General features: G+C 40.2%; 1 protein-coding gene across 1 annotated transcript; it reads right to left on the reverse strand.

Moving 5' to 3' along the window:
- Window positions 1-515: 515 nt before the first annotated feature.
- USP1 (ubiquitin specific peptidase 1) lies at window positions 516-15,477 on the reverse strand. Its single transcript, XM_030573935.1, is given in 15 exon segments — window positions 516-1,585; window positions 4,612-4,813; window positions 6,411-6,581; window positions 7,013-7,019; window positions 7,402-7,472; window positions 7,475-7,658; window positions 7,660-7,706; window positions 7,709-7,967; window positions 7,969-8,017; window positions 9,355-9,515; window positions 10,104-10,211; window positions 11,706-11,829; window positions 13,822-13,933; window positions 13,936-14,066; window positions 14,821-15,477. Coding segments are annotated over 14 exon segments (2,289 nt in total). The 5' UTR covers window positions 13,991-14,066; window positions 14,821-15,477; the 3' UTR covers window positions 516-846.
- Window positions 15,478-22,994: the final 7,517 nt, after the last annotated feature.

A 22,994-nucleotide genomic window follows, 5' to 3' on the forward strand; every position in this document is an offset into this window, starting at 1 on the left:
AAGGGCTTTTAAAATACAAAATATTTTATTACACTGCATACAGATGAGCAATTTGAATTGCTTTCTTTCTCCCACAAATACATCTGATATACCTACAATATCACACATATTTACACTTTGTCCACTTAACACCTACGCAAAACAGATGCAGGTTTGCTCATTCAAATCTGTATGAACAGGAATCAGTTAATATTTGCAATATAAGGAATCTTAGTATGCATCACATCCACTATTAACTTAAAGTTTAAGATGCTGTACCACTCCTTCCAGTACACTAAATGAGTTAACAAGACCCCATTTGTTTTTGTACTCTGAACAACACAGCAAAGATATTTTCAGGGGAAGAAGGTCATCACTAAGCTATAGCCGTACTTTATGTGCCCTGTACTGATGTCCCAAAGACTAGATATGAAATATTGCTTCCAGTGTTACAAAAATACACAACCTCTGATGAGTTTTACTAGTTAATATAAATTTACTCCATAATGTGAATACAAATAACTTTTTTTTTTTTAAAAGCTAATAATACGCAAGTCAGGTGTAACAGAACTAGTTATTTAAAAGCCGCTACTGTATTTTTGGACATCTTTTAAAAATCTATACAAATTTGTATTCCTAGTAGTGTGACATCACTAGTCTGCAGCACAGACGTTATAGTAGCAGTTTAAGTTCTATGACATGGTTTGTTAATTCAAATTGTGCTGTTTATACAGAATTGTAAGATCTATAATAATCTCATCCAGTAGCTTCAAAAGACAAACAGCTGTTACATCAAGGTAATCTTGATGCAAAAAGCACATCTATCAACAGGTGTATGCAAATCTGTAATATTTACAAAATATGGTATCACTCTACAATTTTCTTATAAAACAAAAGGTAAGGAGTTGATGTAGATGATGATGTAGGGGAGAGAGAATTCAGAAAGTCCTTTTCCTCTGTAACCTTCACTTCGGAATCATCGAAAAGCAACCACTTTCCCTCATATTCCTTCAAGCTTTGTAACACATACAAAGCTTTGTTTTCTAGTCCACTGAAAGCTATACCATTTTGATCTCCATTTTCAGTACTTTTATCAAACTCCAAGATCCCATTAGTACTGGTAGATTCAAAATTTTTATTTTCAGTTAGTGTATTAACAACTTTTTCGGAGTTAGTTGCTTTGTTGTTGTACAAGTCACAGTCAGACTTACTTTTTTGTCCTCCGAGGAGTCCAACAGCTTCCATATTCTTTTTGCTCAAAGTTTTACTTGACTGCGCATTTCCATTGACTCTAAAAGAGACTTCACCATCATCATAATCTTCAGCAACAGCTCTTGCTTCCTCCTCATTCAGTGGTTCTGGCTTAATCGCTTCATACATCTGGTCAGTAATGAAATTGCCCTTGTCTAATTCTAGACTATTAAGATCTGTAATTTTGACAGAAGCCGTGTAGTGTCCACTGCTAATTGTAATGCCACTGTGCATTACTACTGCAAATAATCCGTAAGTATCATTAGTAGTCTTTGTGCTCCATTCTTCCAGTGACAATTTAAGAGGTGTCAATAAGGGAGTATTTATCTTTGACAGTCCACCATAACAATCAAACCTTTGAAAGAAAAATGGTAAAGTTAGATTATTGGATCATTTCACATTTTTCTTTGTGACCTACAAATGATGGTTTAAAAAAAACAAAAAAGTTTCTAGCCTTTTTCTGCTACTCCAATGTATGGACACTTCAAAAGCTTGGACTTAAAAACCAAGAAAAAACTTTTCTGCTTGTTTTATAAATAGTAGGAATGTCAATTCTGGTCCTCCCCAGTATCACTAGAAAAATTATTGGGGGACTCAAAGGATGTGTATTAACACACAACTTAACTGGAGGGGTGAAACTGAATCTTTAAGAAAGATTTCCTTTCTCCAAAACGTTACTCAGTTATTGGCACTAACTAGATGTTAACCAAAAATCCAAAATTTTAAACGGTGATTAAAAATCCCTTCTCTCAATTGCTCAGATTTCACTCTTCTTGTCCTATTTTCTTCTTCCAGTCAGATTAGAAAGGAGCTGACTTCCTCATGTATAAACCAGTCAGGCTCTCAGTAGGTGTGACCTGAGGCAGCGTTTTGGCTCACTGTCTTTGGCAGTTCTTGTTTGTTTTGCTGGTGTCTTTTGTTCCTCCAAACCTAGTGATTTAGATATAGTACTGCTATTCCAAGTTAAAATCCTGAAATCTAAAGTGGAACCTTAGAATAAAAACTTTCCAGACAGTTTCAGCTGCATCCCTGACTCCAGTATTAAGTTTGATCTCTCTGTTCTTACTTCCTTGTACTTTGGCTGATGATACCTTTGCAGAAAGCATTCAAGACAGTTCAAAGGGAAAATGGGGAGACTGGATTCAGTTCAAAATAGCATCACTGGCCAGGATGGAAGTGTGAATATTTTTGAGTGAGGATCTGAAGATCACCAGGACAGAAGAAAAAAACATAGGACATTTGGAAAACAGCTGTGTAACCTGGCAATAGTTAAAGAAATCCTCAAGGAAGACAAAGTGTTGTTTAAGCTTATAAACAAACTGAGGATCGAAAATATTGAGGGTCCCTGTAGTTCTATTTTTGAATTGTTTGCAGAAGGATCGGAAATGTATGGGCTCTTCCATCTGACTCAATATTAATTTAAACAAAACAAAGACATGCCTAAAATTAGTTTGCATATTAAGGAATATGTACAAGAATGCAAGGTCAACATTTTATAACTCGAATGGTCTACTGAAGAGGAGGCTATAAAGAAGACGACTGAGGTACCTTCATTAGAATTCTGCTCTAATACCATCAATTAGGTTTTTTTTTAATTTTGTGATCGGATTTTCATTTCTACAGCTCCAGAAAGGTAAAGATTACTACAGCACTCATGGGCACTTGGGAGAAATTCATTATTTAGGAGCTTAGAAGATTACAAGACAAAATATTGTAACATAACCCTTTAATAATGTGGTTATTTTACAGACACATTTATATTGGCTATAAATATATGTACATAAAGTTGCTATTAGTAACTGTTTACAATATATCCTAGCACCACTCATTTGGCAATTCATGTTTTGTGCTACTCCTAGCACCTTCCACCTGATTCCCCAAGCACTTAATTAATATTTATAAAGTTCCAAAATACATCTTGAATTAAAGCATTATCCCCACTGTATAGATAGGGACTAAAGCCCTGAGAAATTAAGTGATTTGCTCAAGGTCACACATGAAGCTTCTAACAGATTTTGGAACAGAATATATCTCCTGATTCCCAGGCCTCATGCTTCAACCTCGAAAAAATCCTACATCAGTAAGTGAAGTTCTAACTTTAGGTAATTTCATTTAATATCTTGAATTCTGATTCTGTACAGTATTGAGTGGCAGGAGGATGGAACATGTTCTGGGACTGAAGTAAAGTGGTGGAATATTGAGATAATAAGCACAGTTTGTCCGTTTACTGCTTCCTGAAGAAATGACACAGGTGGCAGGAAAGTAATCACTTATAATATATAATACTGGGAGGGCTGGAAAGCCAGATCAAATCTGCATATGTTGTTTCAACATATGAAAAACTGTAAGTGAGCTCAAAAAGTAATGTTAGATCATTAATTTCTAATGTATTGGTTGGATGATGATTACAACAAATAACCTTCTTAATACATTTTACAATATAATGAAAATGTATTTAGATGTGGCCTTCTGTCACCTTAAGGTTATTTCTCTACAGAGATCTGAATAGTGCTATTGTGACTTGCTCATGTGCTTTTCCAACTTGCTCCTAAAACAATTGTATTAAGTATTTTGCTGTAGCTAATTATCAGATGTGTACTGCTATTGTACTATTCATATTCATTTCTATTTGCTAGAATATTTTTATTCACATTCATGTAGAGACTGAAATTAGACATGGTAACCTTTTCAGCAAAATAAAGATTTACATAGTATAGGTGCATATTGCCAATGCTCAGCTACAGGCACTGACATAAATGGCACTTATAGTAACTAAATTAATGTAGTGGAGTGTTTTTAAAGTCAAAGTCAAAGGCATAGTCAAATTACTATGGTCCAAATGTGGTACACTTTAAAAGTGTGAATGTGGGAGGCTAATCTCCAGTATTTTCTTTCTAAAATGTCCTCTACTCAGTGACAAAATCTCTACCATTACCAGTTGCCATCCAGTTTTATGCTCTGTAGCTCATTTAACTAGTTATACTGAAGTAGTTAACCTGTCCCCAGAGTTCATAAACAAGTTTTTCTTTAAAAAAAAAAAAAAAAAATTAAAAATCTTAATTTCAAGTTCCATTAGGAATATAAGAAAACAACAATGTTGGCATGAAATGTTGAGAGTATTTTCCCCAGCTTTCACAAGGGTATTACAAAACATGGTATAAAATCTAACACTGAGAAATTCTTTAGTGACTTGCTAAAATAGGAAGAGGCTTATGCCCAACAGCTAAATAAACTACTTGTATTGCCCTGTTTTCAGAAGGGATTTTTCAAAGTTAAATTCAGTCTACAAACAATTTTGTTATTTAAACATTTGCATCTGTTTTGGCAAAGTTTCTCTTCCAGCAGCAGTTTTTCTTAATATAGTTTATCTGCAATACTCACTCTAAGCCATTAGCCGCAAAGCACTTCAAGTGAACTGTTATAACTTCAGGCATTTTATCAAATAAAAGACTGCGTTCTGCTTCTGTGTAATGACGACAGTTTTCACAGAAATATTTATCCTCTCCCACAATCCTCTCTACTGATGCAAACTGTGAAATTGCCCATTTTAGGGTCTTCATTTCTGTTTTTGGCTCTGGAGAAACTACAAAAGAGAATTTTTACATTTCCAACATATACCACAAGAATTTTAAAACAGGGCTATAAAAGTTAAGACAGTTACGTGCAAGAACTAGTATTAAAGTTAAGAATATTAAAAATGCACCAAATAGACTCTAAACCAAGATAAATAAATAATCTCTGCTCATTGAATTTCAGGAAGTGCAAAAATGAGAGATACCAGCCAGGATATAGATTAACTCAGATTGAAAAACAGTTGGTGTGCTGCTTTGTTTCAGATTTAAACAAAATCTTCAAAGGCTGAGATAAGACAAGCGCACAACTCCCACTGACTTCCCTAGGAATTGTGTATGTGTATCTAAGAGCAAAATTTGACCCCTTTTAAAAAAGGTAGGTAGGTTTCCAAAATAACCAGCAAGTTCTTCTTCCCATTATGTCTGGTTTGCACTGATCGCTTTAAACCAGATTTTAAAAAAAACGTCAATGGCAACATCTGCAGTAGTGTTTTAAATCTTTAAAAAAGAAAACTTAATTGGAATTAGGTGTAGTCTATTTTAATTCAAGATGAATATTTTCATCTTTCCCCACATAATGTAATAGGAAGTCAGGAATAGTAAAATCTCCTCCAGATAATATCATCAGGAGTTTAAACAATCTTTTCTTTACTACCCTGAGGGCTGGTCTGCACTACGGGGGAAAATCGATCTTAGATAAGCAACTTCAGCTACATGAATAACATAGCTGAAGTCGAAGTATCTAAGATCGAATTACTCACCGTCCTCACGGCGTGGGATCGATGTCCGCGGCTCCCCTTGTCGATTCCGCAACTCCGTTCAGGTTGGTGGAGTTACAGAATCGATATAAGCGTGTTCGGGGATCAATATATCGCGTCTAGATGAGACGCGATATATCGATCCCCGAGCAATCGATTGCTACCCACTGATACGGCGGGTAGTGAAGACGTACCCTGAATGGTGGCACTCTAAAGGTACAATGACAACTTACATTTTCAAACTGAAACTTAAACAAAATTTCTGAGCACGCTTCAAGCAGCATATACCTGTTTTTTCCCTCGAAGGGTTAGATACGGGGTTTTCTACTTCCCTGCTGCTTATAAGAATTTTCTCAACAAAGGAGAAAGGGTAGACTCAAGATCATCATCATCAAACTGATCAATTGTGAAAAAGGAACTAAAATTGACTACACACACCAAGGTCAGTTAGAGAAATATTTTTTATATATGCATGCTTGTTTTGTGCATCTAACATTTTACTCTGAGGTGTCAGTTATAACTACATTAGGCAAAAAAATTCAGATAGAAATTCCCTTTCAAGTTGATAATGTCCATTCAAATGAATAAAAGGATTGCAAGCACTGTATCATATCAGGAGAGTGAATTTAAAATAACTTTTTTTAATGCTTTTTGGGATCCATCCATGTTATCAAGGTTATGTTTCCAATTCTAAAGAAAATCATAACAAGATATTGACGTGGCCAGGACCAAAAGCAATTTCTAGTAACATTCCTTTACAAACACCACTGGCACATCTCCCTCCCTCCAATCCCAAAACTAGAAATATATTAATCAGATATGCACATCATGACCCTTCACTGTTACTTACTTTCAGAACTCTCGTCTGCTTTAGAAAGTTCATCTTCTTGTACTGGCACACTGATGTCCTGAAAGTCTTCTCTTCTTTCAGTAAAACATTCACACTCCAAACATCGTGTTCTCAATACCAGCTGACCCTGGAACAGTTTCTCCACTAATTCAAAAACAGCTAACTCTGAACCTAGAAAAAGTTACATAATAATATAAACCATCTATTAACAAAAAGTTCTTATCCACAGTAGTACATTAAGGACAATCATTGGTACTATTCTTTCTGAACTGGCACGGTGCACAATAGACATGGTCTCAGTTTTAGATCTTCAAATTCCATAATTTGTTTTATAACATTTAACAAACCATAAAAACAAGCACATATAATTTTGGGATATTGAATAAAGCATCTGAAAAAAATGTTGATCCTGGAACACTCAAATTTTCAAATTTATTTAAGATTAGATTCCAGATAGATATATCCTTTATTGAAAATGTCTCATCTTGGGTAATTTGTTTTGTATCATTAATGGATTATGTATATGTTGGCATTAACCTTAAATGATAAATAATTCTCTTGTGAGGAACATAAACACTTGTGGACTTTTCAAAGTCCATAACGCACAATCTACATTATAAATTAGCAAGAGGTAATACGATTATAATTTGGCATTCTTCTAACTATTTACACTGCATTACTAGAATCACCTTATTTTCTGCTCACACTCTAATGTCTAATTATTATTATATCTTAGACATATCTGTATGTCAAGTATTTATATATCTAGGATTACATTGGGTGAAGAAATTTTCCATTTAAGGAAAAATAGATTTTCAAATCCTCACTATGGTATTTGAGCACTAACTTCCCAGGTGTATTGTTTCTCAGTCCGACTGTGCTTACATTAAGCCCACACATTTTTTACTAACCTTCTTGTAGTGGTTTTTCAATTCCTTTTTCACGAGCACTTTCAACAGGGGATGCAGGTTCAAATACTCTTTTATATTACCATTTTCACACTTACAGATGCTTCTTCAATCTCACAGCCATCAGTTTCTTTCATCTGCTTTTGGATCCCAAATTGTTTGCTAGCTTTCCCACACTACAGAATTTAGACAGAATGCTGGGCTGTTTGCCTGGAGACTTAAACCAGTTTAATCTAAGTCGTGATTTCTTCTGTGTTGGCTTTGCAATCTCATTTTCAATAGAATACTTAGCAATGACATCTGTATGATTTTCTAGTTTCTCTGCTGTTGCTTTCCTCTTTTGACCTAGTCTGTCTTTGATTTTCCTCTACTGCATTATGCTCCTTGAATACTTTAGATTTTTCTTTGCATTCCCACTCTCAGTATCACTTTTCCTTTTCCCAATTCCTTTGGATAGTTTGTCTTCAGACTCCTCTGCAGTGTGACTGCTTGTTGCATAGTCATTTTCCTCACCAAGGCTGTTAATGCCATTGCTTTCAGTATTTTGATTAGACTTCTCAAGTGAGCTATAGGCTCTTCCACTGGCATATTTTTCATTCTTCCTTCTCAATATCGACACCTTTCTGAATGTACCTAAGATACACTGTATATACTTCCTGGGCATCATGTTGCAGATATCCTTCTAAACTAGGGTTAGTTCTCTATAGAGGAAAAAGGAAGTGTTATATAGTTTTGAAATGATACATCTGGAGATTACCACATGTGATCAGTTATGTGTTACAATGTGAACTCCTATGAAGATTTTATATTTTTAATTTATTCTGGCAGTGAGAGAGCCACAGACTAGGATGGAAACACAAGAAGAGTCAAAGAGGAAGATTTGATAATTTCAGGAGCTAATCCAAAATTGTGTAGCACTTCTGTATTAATCACAAAGGATGAAAAATTTTGGAACATAAGACTAAATTTTACAATAGACGTTAAGAACTAATACTAAGGATTGAACAGATGTATTACTTTGTAAAACACTTTCATGTTCTCAACTGAAAGACTATATATAATACAGATACAACCTCACAATATCCATATCAATAAATGTTTCTGGACATTTTACACATGGGAAAGCTGAGGCCAAAGAAGTGAATTGACTTGACCAATGCCATACTTGGAGGCAGTCTGACATAGAACCCACATGGTCCTAACTCCTTGTGTCCCCTTCTCCATTTGCTAGACACTGCCTTTCTGTGATAGAACAATACCAGAAGATTAATGTCCAGGTGTATTATCATAAATACCACCAGTTTACCTCAATTTAATAATGCCCATCCCCATTAACTGCTACAATTGACAAAAAGCAGAGAACAGTTTAAGAACTACTTCTGCACTTTATTAAGAATAAAAATTAGATGTGCAACACTGCAGACTGTTTACTAAGTAGGTAACTACATATGATTTGAGAGTTCAAAATTAGCGATGTTGGGATAAAAAGTCCAGGCCTGAGAGAAGGTTCATATACACAGGTAGCCATGGAAAGGAGGCTGGGGGCAAATGGCCATTTCACAGGCTGAATCCTGCAAGGTACTGAAACTCTAGCCCTGATCCAGCAAAGCACTTAAGCACATACTTAAGCATCTGTGTAGTACCAGTGACATAAACGTTTTTAATGCTTTGCTGGATCTGGGGTCAAAGTATTCAGAACCTTACAGGATCAAGGCCTGTAATCTTAGCTCTAAACCTTGATACCACAAGAGATAGCTGAAACGTAGATGCACAAATTTTATCTTGGGCCACCTTCCCACAGTAAAATTGACTGGGATTATATCCGTTTTGCTATGTGGCTGCTAGAGAATTGTGAGCAGCAGAACTGATGCAATCCCCTGCATGGAATGTGGAAAAAAAACAAAAACATTCCCTACGCTAGTGTATCAAATTTAAAAACATCAACCCCCAATATTTTCTTTAAATAATTTGTGTATTACAATAATTAGCTCAAATTTCAGTGAAAATTCTGATATTTCATTTAAGATTATTTATACCTAAGTGTATTGAGTAGCCTTCTTGGCTGAGTAGCAAGTTCATCTGTATATTTTTCTGGATTTAATAGAAAACTGGCCTGAAGCTGTTCCACTGAAAGAATCAAGGAATGCAAACTGCAGATTAGTTCATAACTTGCCAAAGGATCTTCTTTACAACTTCCCTGTAATCAGAAAAGAAAAGACAATAGTTGAGCTTTTGCCTCCGAATGCAACAGTTGAAGGTTTTTTCCCCTGCCTCCCTTATCCCTTTTCTGTCAGTCATTGCCAGCATTTCTATTAGTTAAAGGGATGGAAGCAGGTGCTTCTTGAAACATTCAATATATTGCTTCTTTGCCTGCAGGAAGAGAACAAGAAAGACCAACAGATTCCACCGGATATTCTATCCCCAAAATAATTCTGGGGCAGGGACTGGCCAGGGCCCCACCGGGGCGAGGGGCAGCCCAGGGTCAGCCGCTTCAGCTGCAGAAGTCACAGAGGTCCCAGAAAGTCATGGAATCTGATGTTTGTGAAAGATTTCCAGTCTTACTTATAAAGCTTCCAAAAATAACTTTGAAGGGCAGTGTTATAAATTGTAAATGAGTCAAAAATGATACAGCTATAATAAAGTTAAATTTTCTTCCAACAGGAAGTTCAAAAAAGCTCTTTACTGTGTGCCCGTACATATTCCAAGATATGACAGTTTAATTTATGCTGCACTTACTTGCATAATTACAGCTAAAGAAAGATCAAATGATACATATAAAATTTACCTTGTCTGACTTTTGTTCTCCTTCATCCTTTAACATTTCTCTCTTCTTTGAAATAATGTTAAATAAGTGTTTCACTCCAGTTTTAAAGCCAGGACAAAAATATAACACCTAGCAGCAGCAGTATAAAACAAGAAAAAAAAATTGTTAAGTGAGCAAAAAAGTTGTACAAGAAAATAAAGTTAAAACTAACATTAAAAGTCCATGCACATAGGCCAAGTTCTGCTTCTGCATCTCTGGGTTGTTGTACAGCACGTAAGGATGCAGAAACCTCGATGGCCCATGCTGTGCAAATATAGGTAGAGTACAATTTTAAAACTATTGATGTTAAAAACTTAAGCACAAGAGTAAAGGTTCTCATGTGGCTCTCATCACTGTGTCATTTGAGGTCATAAATACCATACTACCTCAAACATTAATGAATTTATCCTCCAAAAGTCCTTGTGAGATAATTCTTTCCTATCTCCCTTTACAGGTAAGGAACTGAGGCAGAAAGATTAGGTGCTCAATCCAACATCCACTGGAAGTCTGTTACTGATCAGGGAACCTTGTCTACCGAATTTCAGTCCAATAATTTAACCATGAGACCATCCTTCAAAAGCTAAACTTCCTCCTGCCACTCAACACTCATTTTACAGTACAGTGAGAGTAAATACTGCTGATATTCAGGAATGTATTGCTGTAGTGGAAAGCTTACTTTTGAATTCCCTAACTATTTATAGTTATCTCCACTAACTAAAAATAGGATGGAAATTTGAAAAATTTGACTCCATTTTGCGTTTTAAGTATTGTGAGTGAGATGTCCAACTTCCTGTGATTTTAAAGCTTCAAAATTTAATAAGAATTGGGCGACTGACTCCCTTAGGCACTTGAAAATTCCATCCAAGTGATTAAAGGGATAGAGGATAAGTCAGTTAACATGAATGACTGAAAAGTAAACTAATCTGTTTATTTTTTCACTTTACTACACTTTTTACACTTGTGTAGAGAAATGACTAGTCAGCAGTTTGTCTTTCTGGTTTCAAGCACTAGTACAAAGATACTGAGTTTCCAGCATTGCAGGGGAGTGCTTCAGTTTTAAAAGAGATTCAAATTAGTTATTTTTTTAATTTCATAAATTGGGGAAAACTGGGAAACAAAAATAATAAAATTGTGAGTTTCAACTTCTTGATAGCATCTCCTAGAATATTCCACCTATTAGTGTTGGATGGAACTCTGCTTTTTATTAAAGGGTAATCTGCATCCCTCTGCAGAATACAAAGGGATTTACACTACCAAGTTCTGCCTCCACTCGTGCGCCTAAATGGCACAATGATGCAAAACGAGGAAGGTGGCGTGGTCAGAGAACGAGTCTAGCCAACTCATGCCCAATCCTGGGAGCAAACCTTAGGGCAACGCAGTAATTTCTTTATAAAACAATTACTCCTGCAAGTGAGCAGGAGTAGATATAGCTATATGTGCACCACTGACTGCCTTGAGTGTGTGGTATCTCCCTTCAATCCCATTTTTACCCAATACTTTGTCAAACTAGGAGTCTAAAGTGTTTATATAAAAGGTTTAATGACAACGCAAATATCTTTTCCAATCCCCAAAATATGAATTTACCTGAAGTATGCTGTTAAGGTAACAAGTATTGCCAAGATTGTTCAAGCCCACAAAGGGCAGCATGTTGTCTTTTTTCTCGCAACTAATGGGTGAAGGAGGCTGTGCTGCAGGAACAACCTGATCACTGTTAAACAGAAGAGAGTGCGTAATAGAAAGCAAGGCTTTTTTTTTTTTAATCTTAGAACACATGCATATACATCTTGACCTTTTGAAGTGTGTCTTTCACATCATTAACGTCTTACAAAACATCTTTTAAAGGGAGTTAGGTAGCTAAATACCTTTAAAAATCTGGCCCTTACACTACTATATAAAATTAATCTTTTCATACTGTCAACAGATCACAGATGGTACCAAAACTATCAATTTTTGAAGCTCATGCTATGCTGTGTGCTCAAAGATGGAACCACTCAACAGAAACAGTATTTTCTAGGAATTTATGCAAAAAGGTTTGCAATAAGCACGCAGATATTCCAGGAATAGTACAACACCCATGTGTAGGGCCCTACCAAATTCACAGCCGTGAAAAACGCATCATGGACTGTGAAGTCTAGTCTCCCCCATGAAAGCTGGTGTTTTGTATACTTGTACCCTATACTATACAGATTTCACCAGCGTTTCTCAAATTGGAGGTCTCAACCCAAAGGGCATTGTGGGGATGGGGGGGGAGGGTTTTGCAAGTTTATTGTAAGGGGATCACAGAATGGCCACTGTTGTTTCTGTGCTGCCTTCAGAGCTGGGTGGCTGGAGAGCGGTGACTAGGCACCCAGCTCTGAAGGCAGCACCCAGCCAGCAGCAGCACAGAAGTAAGGGTGGCAATACCATACCATGTCATTCTTACTTCCACGCTGCTGCTGGCGGCATTGCCTTCAGAACTGGACTCCCAGCCAGCAGCTGCTGCTCTCCGCTTGCCCAGTTCTGAAGGCAGCACTGCCACCAGCAGCAGTGCAGGGGTAAGGGTGACAGTACCATGACCCCCTATAATAACCTTGCAAACCCCTCCATCACAGCCCGTTTAAATCAGAACCCCTACAGTTACAACACCATGACATTTTAGATTTAAATAACTGAAATCATTAAATTTATTATTTTTAAAATCCTATGACTGTGAATTTGGTAGGGCCCCTACACCTGGCCAGACAGTTTCTTCTGAAGTCTTTCAAACCAATATGGAAAAATCCCTAGAAGTTTTTCTATAACATTTGAGTTATTCAGACTTTGCCACTGTAGCACTAAACAAAAAATGGCAGTGTGTATACTTTCCATTCTAACCTTCCCCCTCCCATCGCCAAAAGATTATCATCACAGAAATTCCTATGCACAAAACCAAGGGCAAGACTCAATCCATTATGTAGAGAAGCTAGTGTAGAAGCATTAGACTGGTAACACACTGGTGTAATAAAACAAAGGCTTAAATGGTCATCAGTGCATTTGTAATTTAATGTGCTTGAGTAATTCTTTTCTCATGTAACCCTCCTCATTATCTGGTATGAAGTGAGCTGGAAGCCTCATTCTGGAATTGAGGGATACCGGAGAAATTTAATGGAAGAAAGCTAGTATTGGAATTGCTGATGCTTGTACCAGTACTAGAAATGAGACTTTAACATCCAGAACCTTTCCCAGGCACTAAGACTCACTTAAATCTCATTTTGAAAAACAGGTTTGTGGTTTGCAAATTCTTTAAAGCCAGAATATCCTTGTTTTTAAAATAATTTCGTACGTAAATCTTTATAAGTAGCCTCTGTTAGCTTAGTGTATTGATCACATTCTCCACAAGTTAGACATTCTACAGGCAAGGTTAACATCCATAATAAGTGTAAACTCAGTCACCCCCATTTTCTTAAACTAGGTTTCAAATACCAAAATCAGTTAGATGAAACTGACTCAAGCATTCCATTATAACTTGCTTTGTGAAATTTATTCTCTATTGGAGCAGTGCAGCAGGCAGAACAGTTTAGTTTTCAAGAGCCAGGTTGATAAGACAGACATTTATTAAGATTTTTTTACTCTCACTTGTCCATTATTAAACAAACTATTTCTCATATAAAAAAAATACTACTTAGAATGTTTAGCATTGACCAGGTTATAATCAGAAAATCTTAAACAAACTCTTACATACATTTGTGACTCTCTGTATTCTGAACTCTTTTGTTCATTTTCTTGTGACTCTGTAAAATCCAGTGCTCTTTTCGTTTCCTTTTTTTGGAAAAGCTTCAGGGAAAGTCTATTTTCTTTGACGGGCTACCTCTCAAAAGCCCGGTAGCGTCAGTCGGTAATACACCTGGCATTTTTTTCCTCACTCACAAATAATGGGGACGGGGAATAAGATCACCCTAGACAGAAAGCTGCAATCGGCAGTAACACCTGTCAAACACACGTTACATTTACTTTTATTATGGGAAGCGGCCATGCGTGCAATAGACGTTCATGACAGTACTTTCTAGTGGCTCAGAGGACTGGGCAAGAGCCGTTTCACCTTCAGCACGCTGAATCTAGGCAGGGCTGGGTAATGACCAAACCCAGATCGTCTCTCCTGGCTGTGTCCAGGGGCCTGCCCGCAAGGGGCTGCGCTGACGTTTCAGGCTAGTGTAGGAGAGCGGGCCCACCTCCCAGCACACACTGGCTACACCATCTGGTGCCGGTGTGGCGTTTCCAGCAGGGAGGCCAAGGAATGGATGGGCTGGAGCCTGCCTGACCCCCCGGAGAGCAGAGCTGTGGGGCCCAGCGATAGCGCCTTCTGCGAGCACCGCCGAGCCGCCAGCCGGGTCTGCCCCGACGCGGGACAACGGCCGCTCCCCCGCGCTACTTGGTACCCCCCACCGGGCCCCTGGCGCAGCAGTTAGTGAGACTAGAGCAGACTAAGCCCTTTATTCCAGCTATTCCCCCCCGCCCCGGGGGAGGGTGACCGCGACCGCAGGAGCTGCTGGAGCGTGTCCCCGGGAAGGAATCACAGGCTCCCCAGACACGGCTTAAGGCGGGAGGGGAAACCCCCAAACTCCACCGGCCCCAGAGTGAGTGGAGGCGCCCTCTCCCTCCCCCGGCTCCTGACCCGCAAGGGACGGGGTGAGTCCCCTGACTCCTGGAGGGGAGGGTCCCTGCCGGCGCCGCGTCTCCTCACCAGCTACATCTTCGCTTGGCCCTGGTGCCGCCGGGAGGGGGCACGCTCTCCTAGAATCACCCTCCCTGGTTGCTATGGAGACTACAGGGCGCCCCAGTCCCGCGCTCCCCACAACGGGAAAGTTGGCGGGTTTTTCCTCGCGCCAGGGCCCGACACCTGCCCCCTCGCGCCAGGGCGTGTGCGGCCTTCCTCATTAAACGCCGGCAGAGAAATCCCTCCAGGGCCCCCGGGACTGAAAGGATAGCAGCAGCCAACGGAGCTTCGTCTCTTCACAAATATCTGGTAGGCGTGCTAGGCCGCATTATGGGGCGCGCTAGTAACCCGCACAACTGTCTGTCTCCTAGACTCAGGCAATATCTTGGCCAGCCCGCGGGGTCCTGGCGGGGCGCGCGCGTGCGGCGGTAGAGGCCTGGCCAGAGGGCTCGAGCCTGGGAAGGCGATGGGACGGGTTAAACCATCGTACATGGATGCCTGCCCCCCTCCCTTTCCAAGGAAAGTGAGTAGGTCCTGACACACCGACTCAACCCCGCCCACCCTTTGCCGCCTCCGCCAATAACAGCGCGAGAAGATCAACCAATCGGCGTCTTGCGCGTGCCGATTATGCCTCTGACGGTATTCAAATAGCCCCGGGTAATTAACGGCTCTCGCTGTGGTGCGTGGTGTGAGAAGGAGGGAGGCGTTGGGGGGGGTGGATGGGGCGCATGCCCAGTCGGCTGCCCCCGTGGTCCCCATCGCGCGGGGAGCGGTAGCAGCCCGAGCACCGAGCCCAGGGCCTGGCGAGCTTTGGAACGAAGTGGCACGAACTGCGCAGCATCTCTGAGTGAATCGGGACTGGGCGCCGCCGAGACCCTGCCCTACTCAGCCAGCGCGAGGAGCTCGCTGGGGAGCCCACGGCGGGTGCGCGGCCTGCTGGGCCCCGCGCTCAGGCTTTTCCTCGCAGCCAGCTGCGAGAAACAGACTGAGCCTGGGCACCTGCAGGCTGAGAGTCCCACGCCGCCACTCGCCTCCCCCGGCCGGGCCTTCAGAAGACAACCCACGGGAGACTCCGGGGGAAAGTCCTTCCGTGAATACGCGGGCTGCGGAGAGCGATGTACAAGTTTAACCTCAGCATTGGCTGTGTCGGTTAACCGGACCTTCACCATGGGCGAGAGGGGTCCCGGCTGCGCCAGCCCAGCCCGAGAGCCCTTGGTTAACAGCTAACCAATTACACGATGTAACTTTAATCATTTAACCCGTTAACTGTTGTAACCGATAGTTCTGTCCCTGGCTGCAAAGGGACAGAAACAGCTCAGGTGCGTGCTCGCCCTCTCCAGCCAAGCTGACTCTCCTGGGAGGCGGAGCATTGCCTTTGGCGGGAAGCACCCTGTTGTACAGCAGTAGGGATACAGGTGATAAAGAATGCCAGATGAAGAGCCCTCCCTGTCTCCACTAGCTGGTACCCACCATGTGTAGTTCAAATCAGCACATGCAAAGTAGGCCACAGCCCTCATCTCTTTTTCCCACCTCCCCAGACATTTCACCCATACCCTTGCTTCTGCTTTACCTGATTTTTTTTTTTTAAACAAAAGTCAAATTTTAGTTGTTTCCTATAGTTTTACTTTAAAGGTGATGTGCCAAGGGGAAAAATAGGTTTGTGCCCTTTTTTCTTCTTTCTGATTTCTAGAGCAGCAAGTCTGAAAGTTTTGTGGAGATTCTCTTTTAAATATTTTCCTTCTTTTTACTTTAGAAATCTAGACTTTGTGACAGACTCCATGGACAGTGGAGGAACTAGTACGATTATGACAATGGTAAAAAAGGCTCATATATGTGGTGGGTTATTGCAGGGCAAGCCAAGGTGGGAATCTACAGCGCATCAGCTTGCAGCACAGTGAAGTCCCATGTGGACATCCTTACAAACAAAGTAGCAAGGTGAAAGTCCTGGTGTGTGGGTTAGCATACTATTGTTTGAAAGCATAGTTGCTAAACCACAGTCCAGGACCTTCACTAAACTATACAAGTGTCCACACAGGACATTACACAGCAAGGTGATGCACTGTAGATTCACTCTTTGGCTTTCTGCATGCTAACTCCCTGTGTAGACATGGCCAAAGGAGATGAAACCTTATTAGTAGACTGGACATGGTTATCCAGACTGCTTAAAATTGTGGGTTTTTGTTTTTTTTTTAATGTTTACAGCTATTTCAAACACTTGGGAGACTTTTGGAAAGATTTAATACCCCTACCCATTCAGTTATTGTCTGAGGAAGTTTCCTGTACAAATCTGAGTCATCCAAGAAGTTCACCATCAAAAAGGAAATAAGAATTTACATCCTTTTAAGGCTTAAGAAAAAAAACCAGCAGAAAAAAATTCAAGTCTTTATCATAAAAAAGCAAAAAGGGCACAACCCCATTTTTCCCTTTGCATGTGACCTTTACAGGAAAGCTGAAACAAGTGAAATTGGACTGTTAAAAAATATCAAGAGTAGAGAATTCATGGTCTTGTAGTTAGAAATGTTTGCTTTCATTCAGTTTATATTATTGAAAGAAGTTGCTAAATAGCCAGTTTTGAATTATCTTAATCCAGGCTCAATTTTTTTCATGTTTTTTATTTTATGTATTTCTGGAGGTAATATCAGATTTAAAATAGACAAAACAATAAAAAAAAACTTACATCAGATGTCAGGTACAAATAATGTTTTGTGGCAAGGAACAATTCCCCAAAGTACTTTGAAATATACATTCTTCTTTGGACACTAAGTGCCAACATTTTAAATTATATTCATTTCTTTTACCTGAGTAGTTGAAATACACAAGTACTAGATCTAAAGGCGTTTTTCTTGATCTGAACAGGATGGATCATATTAGCAAGAAGAAAGAAAAAGTTTAAAGGGTTCACCTTTTTGGGATTTGTTCACAGTCCCTAGCACAGTGAGTCTCTGGTCCATGAATGGTGTCCCAAGTGCTATTGCAATATAAATAGTTAATGATGATGATAATCTCATAAATTAATTAAACGTATGTTTGGTCAGTTCTTGAATGGGGAAATGTAGTGTTACTTACACTGGTTCTTGCTGTTGCACCAAACTTAAAAATAAGGCAAAACCTCTGCATATCCTGTTGTATCCAAACCACTATCTGGAGGCTACCTCTTATTAGAACAACTTTTTTGGTGTTCTTATACAAAATTTAAAGTAACAACTGTATTGAGATGTATGATCTGAGCACAGGATTGGAAGCCAAGAATTCCTGAGTTCTAGTCTTATGGTTTACAGATTCCCCCTCTTGTGTCTTGAGCAAGTCACACACTGCCAATTTCCTCACCTGTAAAATGGTGCATAATACCTTCCTCACAAGGGTGTTGAGGAATTATTTGATAAATGTTTGTAAAGCACTTTGAAAGTGAAAAGTGCTGTATGTGTTCCAAATATTGCAATTTTAATGAATATTTGCATCTGTTTTGTTATAAAAACATTTAATATTTTATATGAAATATTGTTACATTAAAAATGTCTTTTACTATTAAAGTAAGAAATGCCTTTTGGTCTAATTACAGTATACACCCACTCTGAGCTTTGTGATATATATCAAAGAGTTAACTTGTAAAATGAGTATTTCCAATAAGCAGCTAACACTGAGTTGTGCTTTCTGAGAATAAACATGAAATGAGCAGGTTCTGATTGTTGTAAACTTTGTAACAATAGCCTGGTGAGGAGCTTTGGATGGTGTTTCTGTGCAACCAGACAGACTTAATTCCCCTCCCTTCCTCATAGTTTGCTGCTTCAATTTAATTTAGGCTTGTTTGAATGGATAACTAAATTTAAGAGATCATTATAATTCCTTTCTGGATTTTGATACTTTTTAAGCCAAGTATAAATAGTGCATTTACACTTTTCAGTGTATGGGTACATTGAGTTTAAAAGGTCGGTATCCCAGCTTAAGGGAATATAATGAATTTTAATTACAAAATTAAAGAAACAGTCTCCTGAAACTACAAAGTATGTACATCTTAAGGTTTTGCTATAACTCCAGGCAAATCCCCTGCCACGGGCCACTTGTATACTACTTTTCCATGCAAGCAGGATGACGAGTAGAGTAATGGCTGCATGGGATTTGCTCATCATCCTTTACTAACCCATGCATTGTCGCTGCCTGGTATGACTTGCATACAAGCACAGATATATGTGTTGGGGATGAAAGTGTCAGGACTCAACCTAATTTACTAAACATATTAAATAACTGCATTGCATCCATTTTGCTTATCTGGAATCAGTGCAGTCACTACTGTCCTTATTGAGGACTGGTCTACACTAGAAAGTTTTATCTGGCATAGCTTTGTCTGTTAGGAGTGTGAGGGGAAAAAAAATCACACCCCTAACCTACATAGCTAGGCTGACAAAAGCCCTACTGTAGACAGTTATACAGATAGAAAATCCTTTTGACAGTATAGCTTTTTTCGTTTGGGGAACTGGTTCTGCCACGATGAGCTGTGTCTACACTAGGGAGATTTTGCTTAGTATAGCTCCACCAGTATACCTATACCAGCAAACCTTTTTAAGTGTAGACAAAGCCTCATTTACTTCTGATGAGGGTTTGAAGCCAGTACATACAATGTACATTATAGCTGCAGACTCAGCAGGCTGTTTCAACCTGCGTTGTTTTAGTTTTAGCTGGAGTTTTAAAAAGAATCCTTTCTATGTACAGCAAAACTGTTCTTCCTAGACTAGTCATATCTTTCCATTGTTAAAGAAAAATCTTTGACTGAATATCAAACTAATTAGGAGTTTTGGAATATATTTTTTCACCCTTTGGGAATGAGGCAAAGCAGATTGCAGACGGTCCCCATGACTTCAGCATGAGATGTTCTCTACTCCACAAACAGCTCTGCGCAACCTGAAATGATAGAATTGTCATATTCTAATACAAAAGAATGAAACATTATTTTAAATCTGTCAAATAGACATGACAAAGTAAACATCTGTGGAACATAGAATCATTCTATTTATGATGAAAGGCCTCCATATTCAGTTGTGGCTTCACTTTATATGAATTATGAGGATTTTTTTTTACTCTTAAGATGTCTTCCATATCTCACAGTTTCATCATTTTTCTGTAAATTGCTCTTTATTTACTCCGTATAAGGTCTTCTATTTTTCACAGCTCCTTTTCATAGACAGGATTTATACAGAGAGAGATGGGATACACTATATGAAGGAGATATTGCTATAGTAAATATTTCTTACTAAATATGAAACACATACATTAAATCCATATACCATGATGGTGCATAATTTAATATTGTCCCAAATGTCAACATTTTTCTCAAGATTTATTTTTTTATCCAATGGAAGCTAAGAAACCTCCTTTGATGCTCACAATTTTTGGGGGTTGGTGCAACAGCTATGCACATCAAGTTAAAAGCCGATTGAACACAGATGCAGATGTCTGTTGCTACTACGTGTGTGGCTTAGTTGGAAAATTCCTTTAGAAAGAACATTCTAAAAATATTCAATAAAGTATAATCAGGTGAAATTGGATTCATAACAGGTTTGAGCAGTGCCCAATTGTAAGCCTTGTGCTCTCATCAGAATTTATCTTTGGTCGTACTTAGTACTTAAATGGAAAGGTTTTGAAAGAAAAACTCAAATGGTGATTCAGTAGATGGCCTTCCTCCCTTTGTCAGTTATGAAACAATGCTCCAGTATCGTACTATGCTGTCTTTTGGATAAGGCAACCTAAAGCCCAACTATACATGCTTATTAAAGATCTATGGCATTTTTCAAAAGAGTTGCTGCGTTAGTGACAGTATCTTGGTCAAAGTCCAATTTAAATAATTACATTTTACCTCCTTGGTGTTCCCTTTGTAATGTTATTTGCATATATTATTTTTCACTTTCTGCATCAGTCTGTTTAATGTTGCTCTTTGCTGTTAAAGAGCTACCATGTTTCACCTAAGAGGGGACAGCATTTTAGGGATAGTACTGTCTCAGTTCAGGGCAACTGCACCTGTACTCCCCCAGTACAGCAAGGACACCCAGTCTCAAGCTTCAAGCTCCTCAGGCCCTCACCTCTCATGTATGGAGACACGCATCTCTTTTCCTTCTGACCAGCGTCTCTCCAGGCTGAACAGTTCCCTAACTTCACTGTGTTATTCCCTGCAAGGACAATGTGCCTAACCAGGACTACTTGCGGTCTCTTCAGAGCCTAATAAACAGAGTAATTGCCAATAATTATACATAAAGTTAAGATTTTGTCTCGGATATTTTTAGTAAAAATCACGGACAGATCACAAGCAATAATGAAAAATTCATGGAAGCCTGTAACCTGTCCCTGACTTTTACTAAAAATATCTGTGACAAAATGGGGAGCCTGGGCAGCTGTGGATGGACTGGGAGCTCCAGGGGCCCCCTCCCACCCGTGGGGGCTCAGAGCTCCAGGGTCCCCCCTCCATTGGCAGCTCCAAGCTGTGGGATTCCCCTGCCTCCCGCTGTGGCCAGGAGCTGCGGGGGTTCCCCATGCCTCCTGCGGCAGCCAGGAGCTCAGGGGGTGAGCAGCAGGGGTACCCAGCGGCTCCCGGCCTCTGCGGGTGGCAGGGGATTCTGCAGCTCCCAGCCAGCACTGGCTGAAGTCATGGAGGTCATCGCTGCCTTAGTTATATGTTGCCATACAGCACTTTCTTTGCAAGCCTTTTTTATTCTTAAATTAAAAGCACTACAGAGAAGCCATATTAAAAACAATAAAAGAACCTATTCACATGCTAATAAGCTTACCCAAGATCAGTTCAATCCTATAAAACAGTTACTCACCTTCTCATAACTGTTGTTCTTCGAGATGTGTTGTTCATGTCCATTCCAATCAGGTGCGTGAATGCACACGGCAGCTGGAAGATTTTTCCCATAGAAGCATCCATCGTGTAAGCCTGGGCGCGCCCTGGAGTCACGCCTTCATGGGGCTCAATATAGAGCCATGCCAACATTCCACCTCCCCAGTTCCTTCTTGCCAGCTACTCTGACAGAGGGTAGGGGTGGGTATTGGAATGGACATGAACAACACATCTCGAAGAACAACAGTTATTAGAAGGTGAGTAATTGTTCTTTCTTCTTCGAGTGCTTGTTCATGTCCATTCCAGTCAGATGAGTCCCAAGCCTAAGTTCTGGAGGCTGGGTTGGAGTTATGCACTGACTGGAGCACGGCTCTATCGAAGGCTGTGTTGTCTCTGGTCTGCTGGGTAATCGCATAATGCACAATGAAAACATGTATGGAGGATCACGTCGGTGCTCTGTGAACCTGCACTCAGGATCATGCAGGACGTGATCCATGACAAAAATCGTTGGGAGGAGACTGGAAGATCTTTCATCCTGTCTGTCATAGCCACAAAACAGTTGAATTGACTTTTAGAACGGCTTCATTCTCTCGATGTAGAAGGTTAGCGCTCTGTGGACATCCAATGAGTGAAGCTTCTGCTCCCTGCCACTTGAGTGTGGCTTAGGATAGAAGACTGGGAGGAAGATGCCCTGGTTGATGTGAAATTGGGAAACAACCTTTGAGAGGTTGGGTGTGGCCTGAACTGAACTTTGTCCTTATAGAACACGGTGTAAGGAGGCTCTGATGTTAGGGCCTTGAGCTCAGACATCCTCCTGGCTGAAGTTATTGCTACCAGAAACACCACCTTGTACGATAGGTAGAGCAGGGAACATGTCACCAGTGGTTTGAAGGGCTGCCCCGCCAGTCCAAAAAGAACCAGATTAAGGTCCCAGGCTGGAATCGGCTGTTGGACATGTGGATATAGCCTGTCGAGACCTTTCAGGAAACAGCTGACCAGGTCCATGAAGGGCAGAAGGCGGCACAAAGGTAGCCAAAGCTACAGATGTTGATGCCGAGCACAATCCCTGGCTCTGTCCCTGGCTTTGATGGAAGGCCTAGGGCCTACTGTGTTGGGTTCTGCCACTGCGGCAGCCACGTTGCCAGGTAGGCTCGTCTCTCCCACTGTGACCTGGATCTCCTCCTCCTACTTCTGCTGAAGCAATAGGAGTCGGACTCTGACTCCAACGTCTCTGAAAAAGAAGACTACAGTAGAGGAGCTGTGCTGTGAGGTGCTGAGCGTCAGAAGCTAGGGGACCAACTGGGCTCCAGTTCTGGGGCTACTGGTGGCGGGAGGTGCTATGGAAAAGGTGAGCACCTGAACAACAAGGCTGGCT

Source organism: Gopherus evgoodei, chromosome 8 (genome assembly GCF_007399415.2).
Source record: "Gopherus evgoodei ecotype Sinaloan lineage chromosome 8, rGopEvg1_v1.p, whole genome shotgun sequence".
NCBI classification, from domain to species: Eukaryota; Metazoa; Chordata; order Testudines; family Testudinidae; genus Gopherus; species Gopherus evgoodei.